The sequence below is a fragment of the Delphinapterus leucas genome, chromosome 18 (genome assembly GCF_059928025.1).
Source record: "Delphinapterus leucas isolate spDelLeu-1000000601 "Yukka" chromosome 18, BTC_Dleu_Yukka2, whole genome shotgun sequence".
In the NCBI taxonomy this organism is placed as follows: Eukaryota; Metazoa; Chordata; class Mammalia; order Artiodactyla; family Monodontidae; genus Delphinapterus; species Delphinapterus leucas.
Genome location: NC_143146.1, coordinates 63,674,624 through 63,693,281, shown reverse-complemented (window position 1 = coordinate 63,693,281; position 18,658 = coordinate 63,674,624). Strand labels below are relative to the sequence as shown.

The following is an 18,658-nucleotide window of genomic DNA, read 5'->3' as shown; positions in this document are numbered from 1 at the left end:
CCTGGCCCCCAAAAGTTGTACTGGCTTCTCCCAAATTGCTTGCTTCCCCATGACAACCATTTTTTGAAGACGTTCTTAATCACAACTGATTTTGTGTTTATAACACATTTTCTTTCTTATGAAAAAGACTAGTAAAACAGAATAGTGTCATAATCTATATTTAGAGCTGGATGGAAATGGAATTACAAGATAATCCAGGCTACCTGAAAACAGGCTGCTTTATTTTATAAGCCATAATATGGTTTACATAATATGGATTTTTTTTTAATGCTCTCAAGCTTTTGAAAATTAATGCTGACTTTTTTTTTCACTAGCTCAACCACTAATTTGAAGATGTTAACAGAGCATCCCAGAATGGAATGGAATGCCGGGTAAAAAATCACTACGTTTTTGTTGTTGTTTTAAAGAAAACAGCATGCTTCTTTAATTTTTTTTAAACCTTGCTTGCTTATTTTCTTCCAACACGTGTTCCCAATACCACAACTGGCTACTTACAATGTTTAGCTTGAGAATCATTTTGAGAAAATAGGAACTTTAGGTGTACTTTATACACATTTTTTAAAACTTCCATATAGCATTCACATCCATAAACGTTTATAGACAAATTCTAAATGTATCAGCTAGAGGGTAGGAGGAAGTTGTGAATATTCTCAGTGGCTCAGGGCACCACGCTAAGCTCAGATCCCATGTTTTTGCTGAAATCTGCTAAGATACACGCTTCTGTATCCCCTATAGTGTCTTCAGAGCTGCAGAAAAAGAAACTGAATTATACTAAACACCATGGGACCAATGATTTATGAAAGAATAAAAGGAAAAACAAAAAGAAGCAAAGTGATCTTGTCCGTTCTGACAAACATGCACACGCTCGAGTGTATATCTAATAGTAATATTTATTAGGAGGAAATCACTAATTCCAAAGCGGCTCGGGTAAACGGGCTGTATTTATATATTCGGGCCAATCGGCGAATATATGCCTGGTCCCACGGGTTGGATGCTGCTTCCCCACATCTACTCAGCTGTGCGCTCCCCACATCTACTCAGCTTTCTCCAGGCCTGCGAGTCAAGTTTACGCTTGGAAATATAAGGCTGCCGGTGTCCCCCAGCACAACATCTCTTAAAATGAGGACCGTTTTGCAAGGCACATATCTCATACTGCTTGCATCCCAGTAAGGATTTCTTTATGGAAAGAAGCAAACCTGTTCTGAAACGCAGAGTATCCCAGAAGCTGTTCTTCAAGGGTCCCAACTATTCGGACTCAACACCCATCAATCTACGGTCAGCCTCAGACACTCGGCCACACCTGCGCCAGGAGAGCGCCGAGTTCAGGTTGAAGTCGGGACTCAGAGATGCGGAGACGACACTTTTTAACGCGTGTCCCTGGGGAGTGAGCACCACGGAGCGAGGGAAGGGGACCGGGTGCGTGGAGAGAACGGTCCCGTCCACCAGTGCTTTCCGGCGGCGGGGAGGGTGGGGCGGAAGGGTCCCGGGAGCCGCCGGGGACCCCGCGGTGGGAGCTCCCGCCGGGTAGCTTCCGGAACGCTCTTCTTACCTCTGGGACCGGCGGGCGAGGTGGCGAGGTAGGCGAGTGGCCTGGGCCGCGATGAGGCAGCGTACCGAGCATCCCGCGTCCCGGGACTGCGCCCCCCGCCCCCCGCGCGCCGCTCCCGCAGCCCCGCCCGGGTCCGCCCCCGACGGCGCGAGGAGGGCGGCGCCCGGCGGGCGGTGGGGGGGCCTCCGGGAGCCTGCGAGGGCCGCCCCGCCCGCTCTGGGCAGCGCATCCTTCCCTGCCCGCGCCCGGCTGGCCCGCTACTGGACGGGAAACCCGGCAGGAAACGCGCGGCCGGGGAGGGCCCGCGGGGAGGGGACGCGGATGCCAGCCACGCACACCCACCGCCCACAGGCGGGAGCCGGGTTTAAGGGCGAGCCAGCAGTCTCCCGGCATTTCCGATCCATCACTTCTCCCCCCTGCGCCCCCGTGTCATTGTCTTCTGGGGGACCACAAGTCAGGCATGGAAGTGGTATAACAGGTGGGCTGTAAACTTTGTTTCCCGAATGTCACTGAAGAGGTCCAAAAGAGAACAGTTCCGGTAAAGTGCATCTTCGTTTTTCTTTCTCAGGAGCCAGAAGTGGTTATTTAATTTAACATAGTTTTAAAACTCTAATCCAGAAGCGTTAAAGTTGTGTTTTTAAAAGAATACGAGAGGATAGAGTTCCACCTTAGCAGCCGTGCTTGTTTTTGAATAGGCTGCAAAGTGCAATACAGTTTACCATTAACATACCAATGTGTGGGAACAGAAATCGTAGCACAGATTTGGGGGCCCCTGAGGAGCAGGTGATTGGAAAGAGGCCCCAGGAAACTTTGGGAGACGATAGATGCATTCTATTGGTTGGGGTGTGAATCACATGGATTTATTAGGCATTTGTCAAAACATCCAACTTAAGATCTGTGTATTTCACTGCTTGTAAATTTCACCTCAGTTTTTAACTCTTAGAAATATATCGTTTGCAGGTCCTTGAATCTATTACTTAATCTTTTAAAAGTAGCACAAGTATTCAATTATCAGAGCGATCAGAGTTTACCAGAGGTACCAAATTTGCCAAGTACCCATCTTGTCAAATAATGCTAGCAGTACTAATTAAATCCAGCCAAAGTTTCAAAACAGGCTTTAAGGTGTGGACTGAAAAGAGTACACAACGTTAGAGTTGTGAGTTAAGTTTTATTTGGAGCAAAATGAGGACTAAAGCCCAGGATACACCTCTCAGATAGCCCTGAAGAACTGCTCCTAAGAGGTAGGGTGTGGGAGGTCAGTGTATGTGTGATTTGTGTGAAAGGGGGATGCTGCAACCGAGCACACATTTTGGCAGGGGCTTGCTGCTAGTCACAAGAAGGATGCTGCTCGTCACCAGCCACAGATGTCTCTGTTAATGATTTTAGTGCTTTTCTGGATATAAGATGCAAGAAACTGGGCTCATAAAATCTTCTCCTGCAAATATCTAACTATCTGATACCTGTTCTGCCAGTTTTTTCCAGGGCACAGAGTGCCTCATTCCTGATCTCCACCCTGAACTCCTTTCAGGGTATGTTGAAGGTCAGTGACTGCTGGGGCTAGTAACCTAATCGTTGTAGAGACAGGTGGCAAGTGACAATTTTTAGTTGGCAAAGGTCATCGTCCAATTTCACCGTCAGAATTATCTAGTCCAACATCGATTACTCAAGTTAGAACTCTTTTTAAATACATGCCACAGGCCCTGCCATTTTTGGTTTTGAAAGCAAAAGCTCATTTTAAGAGTGGGAGTTAGACACAGCTGAGATTAAGCCCAGCCCTGCCTCTGTAACCTTGGGCAAATACTTAATCCCTCCTTTCCTCCACTGTAAAAGGCATCTAATAATAGTTATATTGAAGTTTTGCGGTGACTGAGTGAAACATATAGAAAGCAACTTGCTCAGTGTTGATCTTTCAGGCACACACTCTTCCTAGAAACCCAAGTGCAAGTGCCTAAATCCAGGTGCAAATGCCCAGATCAATGTGCTTGGTCATTTTTTAAATAAGAGCTTTATTGAGATGCTTGGTCATTTTTGCTTTAATTAGAATACTTGCCAAACTGTATTACTGTTTACTGGACAGTTAAGATAGTTTAATCCTTTCTAAAAGAAGGCAAAACCCTCTTGCACTGTTGGTGGGAATGTAAATTGATACAGCCACTATGGAGAACAGTATGGAGGTCCCTTAAAAAACTAAAAATAGAACTACCATATGATCCAGCAATCCCACTACTGGGCATACACCCTGAGAAAACCATAATTCAAAAAGAGTCATGTACCACAATAATCATTGCAGCTCTATTTACAATAGCCAGGACATGGAAGCAACCTAAGTGTCCACTGACAGATGAATGGATAAAGAAGATGTGGCACAGATATACAATGGAATACTACTCAGCCATAAAAAGAAACGAAATTGAGTTGTAGTGAGGTGCATGGACCTAGAGACTGTCATACAGAGTGAAATAAGTCAGAAAGAGAAAAACAAATACCGTATGCTAACACATATATATGGAATCTAAAAAAAAATAAAAGTGGGGCTTCCCTGGTGGCGCAGTGGTTGAGAGTCCGCCTGCCGATGCAGGGGACGCGGGTTCGTGCCCCGGTCCGGGAAGATCCCACGTGCCGCGGAGCGGCTGGGCCCGTGAGCCATGGCCGCTGAGCCTGCGCGTCCGGAGCCTGTGCTCCGCAACGGGAGAGGCCACAACAGTGAGAGGCCCGCGTACCGCAAAAAAAAAAAAAGATCAGTGGTACTGTCTTGGCTGTATTGAACTAAAACAAGCTGGCTGACAAGATATCTTGAGTTCTTTTTCTGAGTGAGCGACTGGTCTAAGGATCTTTTGCAAATTGTGTAAAATGTATTCACTATATCAATACACCCTTTAAATAAATGGGGAAATGTTTTTCCCCCTAGATAATACTCTGAGAGACAAGCTTTAACTGACTCGTGGTTATCGGAACACAGGGAGGAACACGAATGACTCAATTTTCACACTGTGATAACAAGATCTTACATGTGTGTTAACCTGACTTTTCTGGAGTGCTTCCCACATCATGGATATGGCCCATGCATGGAATCTGAATTAAGACAGTGTATCTCAGACAGGCTGAGCCCGGACAAGTCTGGATAAGAAGCCTTTAGGGAAGAGGGTAAAGGAAACAGACTTAGGTTTCAGACTCAACTCATGACACATTATAATTCAAAAACCACTCGATTTAGTTAATGCTTAACTAGGAATCTACCATGTACAATCACTGACCTAGGCCAGTGGGAACTCCAAAGAAGTGTTATATGATATTCCTTGAACTTAAAGAAACCCAATTTCTCTTGTTTTCTTACGGCATTAAGATAACAATTAGAGAACATGGCAAAAGACAGTCAAGTATATGGGAGAGACAATAACTCTTAATGGAGTTGAGGAATAGCAGAGTTGTGTACTGGAAACAGATTTTTCCAGAACAGGTGGGATTGAGCAAAGCTTGGTTTTGATTATTGGGGGTGGGGGTGGGTGGATGGGAGGAAATAACAAAGGGAAGTCTGGACAAGGACAATGTGCCCCAGGTGCAGGAAGGGACAGACCTCCTGTTGCTCTCTGACCCAATGCCTGCCCCTGACCATCTCTGGGTTCTTGTGAAACTAGTGCACCAGCTTCTCCTCTCCCATGAGGCCTTCCCAGACCCTCCTCCGTCAGAACTGAAGACCTCTTCCTCTGTCCTCCAAGCACGGTACCTGTGCCCCTTCCACGGCACACACTTCGTCTCATCATCAACTAAGGTCGCTATGTGTCTATTTCCCAACGAGGCCATCCTCTTAAAGGCAGGGGCCGCATCTTATTCACTTCTGTATCCCCCAGTGGCCCTGTTCCTCACACAAAGTCGACAGGTATTCAAAAACGTTTCTTTGTATTGAATTGAATGGGAGATAAAGTAGGGTAAAGTGAAGCCAAATGATAAATAGGCATACACATTGGAGGTCATTCATTCGGTAGACATTTATTGAATGCTTACTGTGTGCCAGGCCTCGCTCTAGGCTCTGAGGACACATCCATGAACAAAACAGATAAAAATCTCTGCCCCTGTGGAGCTTACACTTATGATCTATCATAAGGGATGGGATTAGCAATACATTTACATAAATTCAACCATACCTATCAGCAAAGTGAAAAAAAGAAACATTTAAATAGTTTTAATTATTGGTACTACAAAAGTCTACTGTTGATATGTAGTTTTTTATTATATATTTTACTTACTATATTCATAAAATATTCATACCCATGTATCACCCTACAGGCATTCGAATTGTAAGATTATATAGAGGTTTTCAAGGATCATTTTGAGCATGCTCGATTCCATCCATAGCACAGCCCTTAAAACCCACCCACCTTCTGAGCTGTGACTCTGTCGTACCACAATGGAAACTCTGAGACTCTTGGGCAAAGGAGAACCATTTTAAGTATTTGAGCATGAGAATGATGACATGATAAATGCTGGTCGGTTTAGTCTGGTAACAGGGAAGAAGAGATAGTACACTCACACAAATACACACAGTCAGTCGACAGTGGAATTCACGTCACGAATTAAAAATAAAACGTTTGTGAGCCATTTCCCATTCTTTTAAAACGACTAAAATAGTAGGAGCTTGAGGTCATAAATGTTTATAATGAACTCTTGATTATAAAATCTAAAAGAAAAAATCTTAACACATGGGCTTATTCTGACTAAAGGGTTATCATTTTCATATATTTTCCAAAGAGTATTTAAAAAGAACACCAAGTTCAGAAAAACTCATTTTTAAATTTTGCGATAATTGCAAAATGACTGGTATATATTAATACCAATCATTTAACCCTGAAAACATTCTTCACTTGTACAGTGTAAAAAAATTTTTGACAGTATGTGGCTAGAAATATTCTATTACCATAAAGCTACAAACAGATTTATGCTCCTAAGAGCAAAGTTAGAAAAGCAAAAATAATATTATAATAGTGATAAGCACCAAGACAGAACTTTTTTGCACTTAGGGCCTGATTGGTTGTATTTAAACATAACCTCTACCAACAAAGGACCAAAATGACACCTTATTTGGCAAAAACAAGGAAAAAAAGAAAAAAGGATAAAAATATACATACAGAGGTCTGGAAACTGAAGAATGCCCACTTTAAAACAATAAAATCGTCCATACCTGTTTTTTAACTAATGTGACATTTGCAAAATATATCCATGTCACTTTTCTTCCTCTTTAGTTCACTTTATACAATTCAGACTGCTCCATTTTCGTTCATGTGTTGTCACACTAGTGTAAATAAATATTCTGAATTATAGGAGTTTGCTGTAATGAATCCAGACCATTAGAGCCAGACCCAGTAGCTCAAACAATCTTAGTTGCAACTCATTCCAACTAGTGAAACAGATTATTTATCTGTGTAGTTTTAAAAAGCCTTAGACAGATGAGATATCGTGTGTATGAGATATCGTGTGTGTGTGTGTGTGTGTGTGTGTGTGTGTGTGCGTACAAGTTTGCCAGGGCAGTGTGAGAGTGAGTGCATCCCAGAGAGAGGAGTGATATACAAACAACCGTAACAATGGCCCGAAAGGCTTAGGTAGCCAGACACTGAATTTCCCCCCAAACGAACCTGAGGCTGAGCGATGGGGGTATTAAGGGATCTGTCAACACAACGTGGAATCAGTGACAGGTTCGGAAAACAAAGACTAAGGCGGGATGCCTCGGCCACAACATTCCCGTGACACCGGAGGATGCAGAGCAGTGACAGGGATCAGGGACTGACTCTGGCTGCACTGGGAGGGATTCCCTGGGTTCGCAGCTGAGGATCCCTGGACCTTCCCCAAAGGGCATTTGCAGAGGCCCCAGCACTGGCCTTCCACCTCTCTCAGCGAGGACATCTCAGGGGTCCCAGGGTCTGAGCTTGGGTATCCCCACCTCCCGGTCTTAAAGGTTCTCTCAATACAGATACTATCCCTTCTAGATGCTTGGCCAAAACCCATCACTACCTTCCACTGCCAATTCAGTCTTAGAAAGGGGTTCTCCTTCTGTCCCTTTGGGGTCCCTGAGTTTGAGGTAATGCCAACATACCGTACGCTACGTAGCAGTAACAAAGTCAGGCAGTCCACTGGAAAACTCAAGCAATCTAGATTCAATATATTAGCCGGTTTTTGTTATCTCAGTAATACTTTTTAGTGAGACAGTTTCTCCACACAACTTAGAATGTGTGGGGTAAAGGAAAAAAATATTGCTAGAATATGATAGAAAGATTTTAAAAGTTCAGCACTGAAACTCCTTCTTTAGGGAAGGAAAAGGAGACATATTATGTTCCCACTCTCTATTTTCCATCCTTGGCTTTGAGGTACAAGAGCACCAAGGTTCCTGTAAAGCGAGTTAAAGGTCCTGCCAGTCCCTCTACCCACACAACAATCCTAGGGAAATCCTGAACCGTCTACTTTCCAAATCTGTAACCATATCTCTAGGCATGTCTATACAGCTCGTTCATTCACTTTCAAAATCTACAGCATTTTTGAAACAAAATGACATAGTTGCATTCTTTAAATGCCAGCCATGAAATCATCACTTAAAAAAAAAGAAACTCGTCAGATTATGTATACGTAAGTTAAATAAAATTCTCTCTTTTTTTTAAGGTGCTTTATTTGGTCTGCTGAAGACATGCCTATGGCTGCTTCTAAAAGCCCTTAGGAAGAGCCTCAGACGATATCCTGCAGTTGGATATTCTGCTCCAATGTCATCAGGTTCTTAAACTACACTGTAGGTATAAATTGTTTCATGAAAACCCCCCAAAATGTGCACACTAAATGCAGAGAAAAACTTCATTTATAATTCAGGTGAATTTTAGTCACACCAAAATAATGATCTAACCTGTCCAAACATGCAACTTCACTCTTTCTTCCCCCATGAACTAAATTCTCTTCTTTCAAAAATGGTCAGATTTGAAGATCAAGTTAAAATCCACCATATTTCAAGTTAAACTCGGAGGGTTTCTATACAACTGTAGCATGATTTCGAATTCATATTGGCATTCATCTTTCTATATTTTCCTATATTTATCCTAAAGAAACTTCCTGGATCATAATATTTAGGGAGAAATTAAAAGGCTTTTATATTATACTGTGAAGTTCCAGTAAATTCTCGGTTTATCAGGGTTTACCCTTAGCTCAATGTCATACAACCTCTACATGATGCAAGTATCCCGGTAACAAGTTATTTCAAATACAAAACTCTTAGCTCTGTGTCATAAATAAATTTGGGTAAAACCGCAAGCCTTCCACTGAGTCATCTCGGCAAAGATGGCCCATCTTCTCGGCAAGAAGCAACCTAGGAGTCAAGGGATAAAAACACCATCATCCACCCATTCAGAAACACAAATCATTAGTTGTAAGTGACGAGCAAAGCCCTTGCTTACCTTTCTTTAGCCAGGAGGACAGACATTCCCACAAGCTTAGCAAACTCTTCTGATGTTAGAGATCCCTTTTCTGAAACCTAACAGAAACACACAGCAGGAAAAAATGTGATCATTTAGGCCACCTAGGTACTAACCTGGTGGTACTATCTACCAGTATACTTGGGAAATAATTTACTGAATTTTCTACTAAACTCCAGACTGTTCACTCTAGAACTAAATCTTCTTCACTAATGCTTAAGACTACAAAAGTTGAAGAACCCAGAACAAACACGGTGAAGGCTAAAACATCATGAAACCCTATATAATATAAAAAAGGCAATATACTAATGCCTAAAAAGAACTATTCCACAGTCTGAAAAGGAACATATAACAAACTCTAACTGAGTGCATAGTACATGCGCCACTGAAGGACCGTTATACATAGGATTAGTTTTAAATATGTGATAGAAGTATCTATAGCCTTGGGACTTTCATCGAGTTTAAAATAAGAAGTATAATAACTGCGAGTTATTCAAATTATACAGGCTCACCACAGAAGCTATGAGGCGATAATATTTCAAGGATCCTAACGAGTAACAGCAGTTTGCCCAGTAAAACCCATCTAAACTACACTTGCTTTCCGTATATTTTGAAGCAATTCTTTCACAAAACAATTTGTAGGGTAATGCAGCTTATGTGGGTAATACTGAAAGAAAAACTTCAATCATGGGTAACACTGATTTACAAAGTTCAAAACATATTTTCAAGACCGAGTTTCAAACAGAAAGAGAGCAAGCACCTCACTCATTCTAACTCCCCTTACTCACAAGATGTTATGAGCGTTGGCAAGTTTCAAGGAGCTTTCAAAGTATAAATGTGATGAATAGTTATTCGTTGTTAATGAGAAACCATTTTCAATTGGGTCTGTGAATATTACTTGTCAGTAAAGTTGAATTTAAAAGGAAATCCTGTTTCTCAAGTTGCTAAGCATTGGGGTCTTCTGTGGCAAGGTCTAACAACGGAGGGAGGAAACCGGGTCCCCATACCGTCTCCAAGGCTGAGGCCACTGTTTCCTCCTCCTTGTGGGACTGAAGTTCAATTACCATGACGCCGCTGTCAAACACACGGAGCCTAAAAATCACAGACGGGAGGACAAAGCCGTGAATATCTGGGATCTCGGGCCCCTGAGGAAGTGCAAATATTTTTTACTTTCATTTATGCCAGGACTGAGGGCAATATTAACACAAAAGAACATTTCAAATACAATGACCACGGGTAACTAAGGCCTAATTAAAAAGCTCATGGATAAACAGTTAATGAAGTTCTGAACTATAATCTACATGCTAAATAAACTATGCCTGTCTACTTTTTGTTAAGGGCAGAGGGACTGGTCACTGTGACCGCACGGGAGGAGCCCACGTTCTCACCTCCTGCCCCAGCGGCAAGAGGCCGACTACCAGCCCCTGAGGCCCCGCACAGCCCTGATAAGGATGGAAGCCGGGTTGACAGAGGTGTCCGTGGTGCCGGGTGAATTCTGCCCATGTGTGATATAAACTTCAAGAGGGGCAATATATATGCTGGTTCACCACGCAGGATGGCAGACCTGCAGGGCTGTCCTGTCTACTCAGGGTGGAATCGTGCCTAGAGTTGGCAAACTTCCTGCAGAGGTTCTTTTACCTGAGAGGTAATTTCAGCTCTTCCAGCATCTTGCACGCATTCACTAAATCTTCTGGTGAGAGCAACTGGTGGGGAAAAAAAATCCAGTTTACACTGCAAATTAAGAGTGATGCTATATAATTATAACGACCACTAAAACAGAAGAGGATAGTGTAAAATTATCACGTAGCAAGGATTTTAGGTGGCTTAGTCACTACAAGGCAAATAGGATTAACAAAGAAGCAAAAGACTTCTTTTCATTAAAGCAGTACTATCCATAGAAATATAATACAAGTCATGTACGTAATTTAAAATCTTCTAGTAGCCACATTAAAAGAAAATAAACAGGCGAAATTCATTTTAATACATATATTTTATTCAACCTAATAGATGCAAAAGTTCACCATATAATTGATATAAAAAATCATTAATGAGCTAATTAACACTTCTTTATTCTGTACTAAGTCTTCTAAATCCCGTGTGTAATTTATGCTTACAGCACATCTCAATTTGGACTAACTACATTTCAAGTTCACAGTCATCACATGTAGCTAGGTAGAGGCTACCCTTCCAGACCACGTGGGCTTGAAGAATCGGTCCTGCGTGGTGGTGACCAGCACAGGTGTCAGTCACACAGAATGGTTCTGGAGCCAGCCTGGGTCCCAGTCCCTGTTTAAAACACTGTCTCCAAGTGCAGCTGTGGTCAAGTTACTTAATCTTTCTAAGCCTTAATGTCCTCATCCCCTAATCATCCCCTAAATGGGGACAGTAAAAGTAGCTACCTCACTGAGTTACTGGGAGGATAAATGGATAACACGTGCAGAGTGATGGTAAGTATCCACTGGTGGCAGTTATGATGACTGTTCAAATAAAAATGCAGAACAGAGGCTTAACCCGTGAGAACGGGGTGAGCGCTGGAGAGATGTGTGTGAGTTGTCTGCGTGGAGGTGACTGCTGACGCCACAAGACTGTGTTCTACTTCAAGGGCACAGAGAGTGCACAGACAGACCCTTGGAGGCCAAAGACAGCTAGCTGGGTGTTGAACAGGCAGTGAGAGCTGAAGTATAGCCACTGCTGATTCTGAGCCAAAGAGGCAGGGCGGCTTTCTTTCTGTATCACCTACAGGCAACCTGAGTCCAACCAGGTTCACTCAGTACAGTTAACTATCACAGAGAAAGGGCATCAGGCACAATCTTGTTCATCACAATACAAACACAGACTCTCAGAGCTTTAAGGTATCATTCGGTCCAAACCCTATTTTATTTTATTTTTTTAGTTTTATTTTTTTTTGCGGTACACGGGTCCCTGAGCACTGCAGCCCCTCCCGCCGCGGAGCACAGGCTCCGGACGTGCAATCCCAGTGGCCACAGCCCACGGGCCCAGCCGCTCCGCGGCACGCGGGATCCTCCCGGACCGGGGCACAAACCCGCGCCCCCCACATCGGCAGGCGGACCCCCAACCACTGCGCCACCAGGGAAGCCGCAAACCCTATTTTAAAGGTAAAAAAACCCCTGAGCTCCAGAGAGGTTAAGGAAGCTACTCAAGGGCATTCAGCAAAACCAGGAACAGAATTTATCTCCTAGATCCCAGGGCAGTATTCTTTTCACTGTGCCACACTGCTTCTCAAAATAGTTTTGATATTCACAACCCTTCCTCAAATTGTATTCACTGTAGGGGAATTTGTATTGTATCGAGTCTATATTTAGCTAAAAGAATATCTAAATATTCTATTCTTACCTCCATTCCTCGAGCTCGGTTTACTAAACAGTACACCTCCGTGAGTGACATTATTCCCCCTCGTTCCTGTTAAAATATAAAATAAAAAGCATTATAATTAGGACCAGTTAGCATTTCTTAACAGAAATCATAATCAGAGTGAAATCAGAAATCATAAAATCTCTTAAGAAGCTTTTGAAAACTATATTTACACACAGGGAACCAATTCAGATACCACGAGGCACTTCAAATTCCATATTTGGACTTTACTGTCATTATTACTTTTAACATTTTAACATTTACTTAAATGAAAAGAGGGGTTGTACACCATGTTTCAGTGTATTTATTTATTTTTATAAAGTTATTTATTTATCTTTTTTTTTGCGGAACGCGGGCCTCTCACTGTTGTGGCCTCTCCCGTTGCGGAGCACAGGCTCCGGACGCGCAGGCTCAGCGGCCATGGCTCACGGGCCCAGCCGCTCTGCGGCATGTGGGATCTTCCCGGACCGGGGCACGAACCCGTGCCCCCTGCATCGGCAGGCGGACTCTCAACCACTGCGCCACCAGGGAAGCCCTATTTATCTTTTTTTTTTTTCTTTTTGGCTGCATTGGGTCTTCGTTGCTGCACACAGGCTTTCTCTAGTGAGAAAGTGTCTAGTGAGAAGTATCTAGTGAAAGTGTCTAGTGTAGAAAGTGTCTTCTCTAGTGAGAAGGTGTTCGGGCTTCTCATTGCGGTGGCTTCTCTTGTTGTGGAGCACGGGCTCTAGGAGCACAGGCTTCAGTAGTTGTGGCACGTGGGCTCAGTAGTTGTGGCTCACGGGCTTAGCTGCTCCATGGCATGTAGGATCTTCCCAGACCAGGGCTCCAACCTGTGTCCCCTGCATTAGCAGGTGGATTCTTAACCACTGCGCCACCAGGGAAGTCCCTTCAAAAAGTGTATTTAAATGCTTTAAGTTATTCCAGCTAATAACTGAAGAAATTATAGAATTAAATAATAATATCACCATTATTATCAACCCCTAATGAAGTAACAGATCTAGATAATGATTGTCAGTGGCTGTTAACATCACAAAAAAAAGACAATCAGATATTATGTACCTCCTGATGGAAATGCTCAACACCCTCTATAAGATATTCTTGTCAGAAAAAAAAAAAAAGAAAGAACTTCTAGATATAACTACCAGTTTACAGGGACTACACAGGACAGGGAGGCATGGTGACTTACAAATTAGCAAAATCCATACTCTGAGACACTCTATAAGACAAACTACTAGTTTCTTCAGTAAATAAAAATTTACTGTATGGGAGATTTATTATATGGGAGAAGGGAAAACCCATAGAATTTAAAAAAACAAAAACACTTGAGAGAGAAATCAAACATTTGCAATGTATCCTGGTTTGAACAAATCAACTATAAGAGAAAATGTGAACACTAGCTAGGTATCTGATAATATTAAAAAATTATTTTTTAACTTTTATATGTGAAAGGGGATTATAATTACATTTAAAGGTGTCTTTATCACTATAATTACATACTGAAATGTTTACAGATAAAGTGATGTGATGTCTGGGATTTCCTTTAAAACAATTTTAAGTGGAGGCTGGCTTACGGAAGAAGCTGGATGATGGGCACATAGGGATTCATTTCACTATTCTATTTTGTCATATGTTTGAAATATTTCTTAATACAAATGTTTTAATAAAGCTTTGATTGCCTGAATAATGACTAGAAGATGAAACTGTATTATGAAATTATTAATAGTACACAATATATGAAAATATATACAGATTATATATTTCCTTTTGAAAACAAGAGATAAGAAAAAATTACATCAAATAGATTTAGATATCTGAAATGGAAATTAAAAACAATTTAGAAGATTACTGACAAAGAATCAATGAACTAGTTTAATATTACCAAAAGGAAAAATAACATGTTGGTTGAATAGTAAACATATCGTGAACAGAGTTATGCTCTTAAGATTTCTGATGGCACAGAAATAATTGAACACAATTTAAAGAGACCGTTTAGGTTTTGTTTTTACCTCCAAAGGTGCCTGCAATATTCCAGCCAGCTGTTTGGCCAGCTGCATGTGGTACTGTGTGCCCGAGCCGTAGGTCTCCCTGGTAACCGGGTTAGCTATTCCCATGCTCAGCAAATAGGATTTAAACCTGATGGTCTATAACGAGAGGAGAAAATGCACAAAAAGACTATGCAGAATAAGTCTCTCCACCCAATGTATAAAATCCTTCCATCAGACATTCAGTTCTACTCCATTATTTCTATATCTACCCATCTCTTCTACTGTGTTTCTATGCTGTGAACTATGTAAGAGTGGATTTCTAGTACTTCCCTGCATAAATCTAATTATTATTCTCCTTCTCCTTAGTATCTTATACTCCATTTTCCCCCCAATTTTGGTGGCAGAGGAGACTTAGATGACAACTATGCTCTGTTTAATGCCAACCAAGTGATACAACCAAAAACTTCGAAAGGAAAATGGCTGTGACCAGACTGTAAACAAATTTAAATAAAACATATCAAAATTATGGATATGTCTAAAACAATCACTTCTTACACATTTCTATACCTCTGTTTTCTACACTCCAGGAAAAGGTACTGAAATATCCTTTAATCCTGCTAGAACTAACAAAGTTTTTATGGTTGATTTTTTCTTTAGTACTTTCATATATCTTCAAGTCCTAAAAGAAATCAAACACTACATTAAGAAAGCAAGCTGGTAAACCACCAAAACGTCCATGCATTATTTGTGTAATCTAGTTTCTAATGCCTTAAAAAAGCAATCTATTTACCTCATCTTCTGTGATGTCACCTTGCTTATCTTTAATCTTATTAGCAATGGATTTTGATAACTCCACCATTTCCTTAGCCTGTCAAGAGAACAGTAAAAGATTGAAAAGAAGTAATGTCCCCAAAGTGTCTGCTAACAAAATGTATTTTCAAAGGTGTATCATAATTGGTATGAATTTAATAGATGTAAATGACATATACCTTGACCATTAGCTTGCTGAGATCTTCGAAGGCCTAAAATGAGAAATGAGCTTTTATTGGAATCTGTCTAAAGAATTTAGATGTTTTAAAGCAATGAAGCACTCTATTTTCTCCCCTATGATAAAAATGTATGAAATTTTCTTACAAATATCCATTTATTTATATGAATATTTATACAAGTGCTAAATCTACCTTATTCTAGGAATAAACCATCAAATTTCCAAAACAAACTGCAAAAAACAATTTTTCAGATTTTCAAAGAGGAAACAGCTATTGATTAAACAAACAAAAGATGACATAAGTAATAGTTCAGAAGATATTATTTACTGTTCTTTGACACAAGTAAGAAAATTTGTCACTGGTTTTTCCCAAAACCATTTCTAGACAGGAGCTCAAGAATCAAAGGTGTTGTAAAGCTTTCCTGGCTGAAAATGGTAACATGCAGCTGCAGGAATACTTCTTTGGGCCCAACCCTTTTGGCTTTAATAGCAGGTGTGATTTAACTGAAACCATAAACCTCAGCCTCTGAATATTACACAGATTATACTCGTAGCCTTGACTAGAGTGGCTATCACAAAAGAAAAACATGCCACCAAAACATATCTAAATAAAACCCATCAATTGTTCAATTTACTACAATGAATATCCACTTCAAAGGCCTCTTCAAACTTAGACATATTTATAATTCATGTATTTCAAATTACCAAAAATATACTTCCAGTGCAGAATATCACCTGATATCCACAGATGTTATTTTTAAAAACCAATTAAGCAGCCTATCATTAATTGAAAACTCAATCCATACAGAACAGGTTCTGACGGGCTGGTGCCCATCTTAATTCCATGCAGGAAAGTATCCCGCATCTGCAAAAGGATTTTGCTAAAAGAATAGAGTGTTGTGTACAATTCTTATGGCCGACTCACTGGGCTACTACCGAAAACAAAGGGGAACACACCTAACAGGAATTTCCTTAGATAAACAAAAGGCTTAAACACTGGATTCTTATCAGCAACAGCCAGCAGATGCAGGAAACCTTTTGTGGGAAACTCTGGGCACCAGCTCTGAAACTAAGGCAATTCTAACATTCAAATGGAGGGCAAATCACACACCAACCTCATTTTCAAAACTAAAACGCAGACACTTTACATGCTTAGATTTTTACTTTGCATGTACAAACTGTTACTAGATTTCTTCTACCTACGTGTAAAGAAAACTAGTAAGGCAACACTTTTAAATTTTATATGGCAAATCACTTTATTTACTGTATTATATTTTCATAGAAGAAGTTTGCTAAAAATAATAGTCTACATAGAATACATAAATTAGCCCTTACTGCTTATAGCCCATAAACAATAAATACAAATATTTCAGTACCTTGGAAGAAGTACCTATAAAACATTTTAAGTAATTATAAAACACAAACAAAAGCTTCCTCACTTCTATTTCTATTATTATTCTAAAATTTGGTATTAGCCAACTATCCAAAAAATGGGTGGAGAAACTACCCACAGGGCTTCCCTGGTGGCGCGGTGGTTGAGAGTCCCCCTGCCGATGCAGGGGACGTGGGTTCGTGCCCTGGTCCGGGAAGATCCCACATGCCGCAGAGTGGCTGGGCCCGTGAGCCACGGCCGCTGAGCCTGCGCGTCCGGAGCCTGTGCTCCACAACAGGAGAGGCCACAACAGTGAGAGGCCTGCGTACCGCAAAAGCAAACAAACAAACAAACAAACAAAAAACTACCCACAAAAAAAGTTAAAGCAATATATGTACAAATGCAAAACAGACGCATGTGCCCATCCTATTATTTTATCTGCCAGTTTATAGAACCTTCTATCCCTCTACCTCATTCATAGTCAAATTTCCACTCCACATTTGAAAGAAAATGGCATCTGCTTTAAAACCATGGGATACTCTCCTAAGCCAATTTATAGCATTTTTTTCTTACTGACTTTCAGTCATTACTTTGGTGATTAGCTTCAGTAACTGTTAATACATTCTTGAATTTTCTGTTTCAATATTCTTCATTCTGTACTTTGCATATTCCGTTCCCTCTACCTGGATCCTCTTATCCCTACTGGTCATCTGCTAGTGCCTGCTCAACTTTCAGGCCCTGACCTCCGTTACTGCTGCTCACAAGCCCTCCCTGACCCCATTAGAAGTCAGGGGCCATGCTTTGTGTTCCTGTTGCAGCCACTATTTTCTCCTAACGTGGCATTTCTCACCGTGTAGAGAGCGCCTACTTGCCTGTCTGTCTGGCGCACTACAACAAATCCAAAACATCTGATGCAGGGCTCACACAGAGAGCAAGGACCATCTGCTGAATAAATCAATGACCTGCACGAGAGCCCAATGCTTGTGTACACTCCTTTGACCTATGTAACTCCATGAAAATTACACTGAAACAGAATAACATTTCATAAATTATGAAAAACGTTATTTTGAACACCAAGTTAGTATGGCAACATTCAGAAAAAGAAACACTAATAATGCAAAATTAGCTCACTGCTCCATGCCATCTCCAAAAGTGTCACACAGAAGGATGACTACAAAAGTCACTGAAAGAGGACAGCGCCTTCTGGGTGGCAGTGAGCGGCCGTGACGTAGCAGACCACACTCATCCACTAATCAGGAAACCTGAGTTCTCATAACCCCGGCTCCAGATCTAGTCACGAGCCCTGAGATGATTCCTTTTCTGCATAGTTAGAACCCCTCTACGCTAAGATGCTGGAATTCTACGGGAATAGAGGATTCTGGGAAGGTGGTGGCTATGGCAGCACAGGTTTTGAATCTCTCCAAATCCCGACATAAAAATGGGGCAGCTAGATCTCAAGACCAAAACCCCACGGGCCGCATATACTAAAAAACTAAGTGACAAGACATCCACAAAAACCCCAAGGTACAAGCAAGTGGGGACAAACCAGCAAGGGCCACAAGACCTGCATGATATCAGCACTGAGGCAGGAAAAAGAAAAGGGAGGCAACAGGGCAGCTGACAGGTCTGAGAAGAAGAGCCCCTGAAAGAACCCACAGGAGTCCCTCGGAGGCAGACGGGCCAACCTGAGGACAGTAACTAAAACGGGTAGGGCTTTGCCCACTTCAACAGGAAGTGGGCACAAGGGGTCCTCAGGAAGGGCCTGTAAACAGCCCTTGAAAGTGAACCTCCTGGCTTCCCTTCCAGGACAGGAGCCAACACTGGGAAGAAGCTACTGAGACAGGAATCAGCAACTGAGCAAGGTAGAGATAACAGAGGAAGGGGACAAGGTCCAGCTGAGAACAGGGGATGGGGACAGGGTCAGGAAATCACAGACAGCAAGCCACCTCC

At 41.7% G+C, this 18,658-nt stretch overlaps 2 protein-coding genes across 26 annotated transcripts in view; both read right to left on the bottom strand.

Moving 5' to 3' along the window:
* Positions 1 to 1,834, bottom strand: part of THSD1 (thrombospondin type 1 domain containing 1) — a 50,118-nt gene extending 48,284 nt beyond the window's left edge. For 20 of the 22 annotated variants that reach the window (XM_089899625.1, XM_089899624.1, XM_089899626.1 and 17 more), the window contains exon 1: positions 1,550 to 1,834. The gene's annotated coding sequence lies outside the window, so the exon portion shown is untranslated. The other 2 variants (XM_089899643.1, XM_022574723.3) reach the window with 2 other exon arrangements.
* A 3,682-nt stretch (positions 1,835 to 5,516) lies between these two features.
* VPS36 (vacuolar protein sorting 36 homolog) overlaps positions 5,517 to 18,658 on the bottom strand; it is a 33,929-nt gene continuing 20,787 nt past the window's right edge. For 3 of the 4 annotated variants that reach the window (XM_022574741.3, XM_089899648.1, XM_089899647.1), the window contains exons 7-14: positions 15,338 to 15,370; positions 15,139 to 15,216; positions 14,370 to 14,504; positions 12,346 to 12,411; positions 10,630 to 10,694; positions 9,999 to 10,083; positions 8,974 to 9,050; positions 5,517 to 8,885 (exon numbers count right to left, since the gene is read on the bottom strand). In XM_022574741.3, coding sequence (XP_022430449.2) covers positions 8,792 to 8,885; positions 8,974 to 9,050; positions 9,999 to 10,083; positions 10,630 to 10,694; positions 12,346 to 12,411; positions 14,370 to 14,504; positions 15,139 to 15,216; positions 15,338 to 15,370 — 633 coding nt within the window. In that variant the 3' untranslated portion in view covers positions 5,517 to 8,791. The remainder of the gene's footprint in view (positions 8,886 to 8,973; positions 9,051 to 9,998; positions 10,084 to 10,629; positions 10,695 to 12,345; positions 12,412 to 14,369; positions 14,505 to 15,138; positions 15,217 to 15,337; positions 15,371 to 18,658) is intronic. The other variant, XM_089899646.1, reaches the window with a different exon arrangement.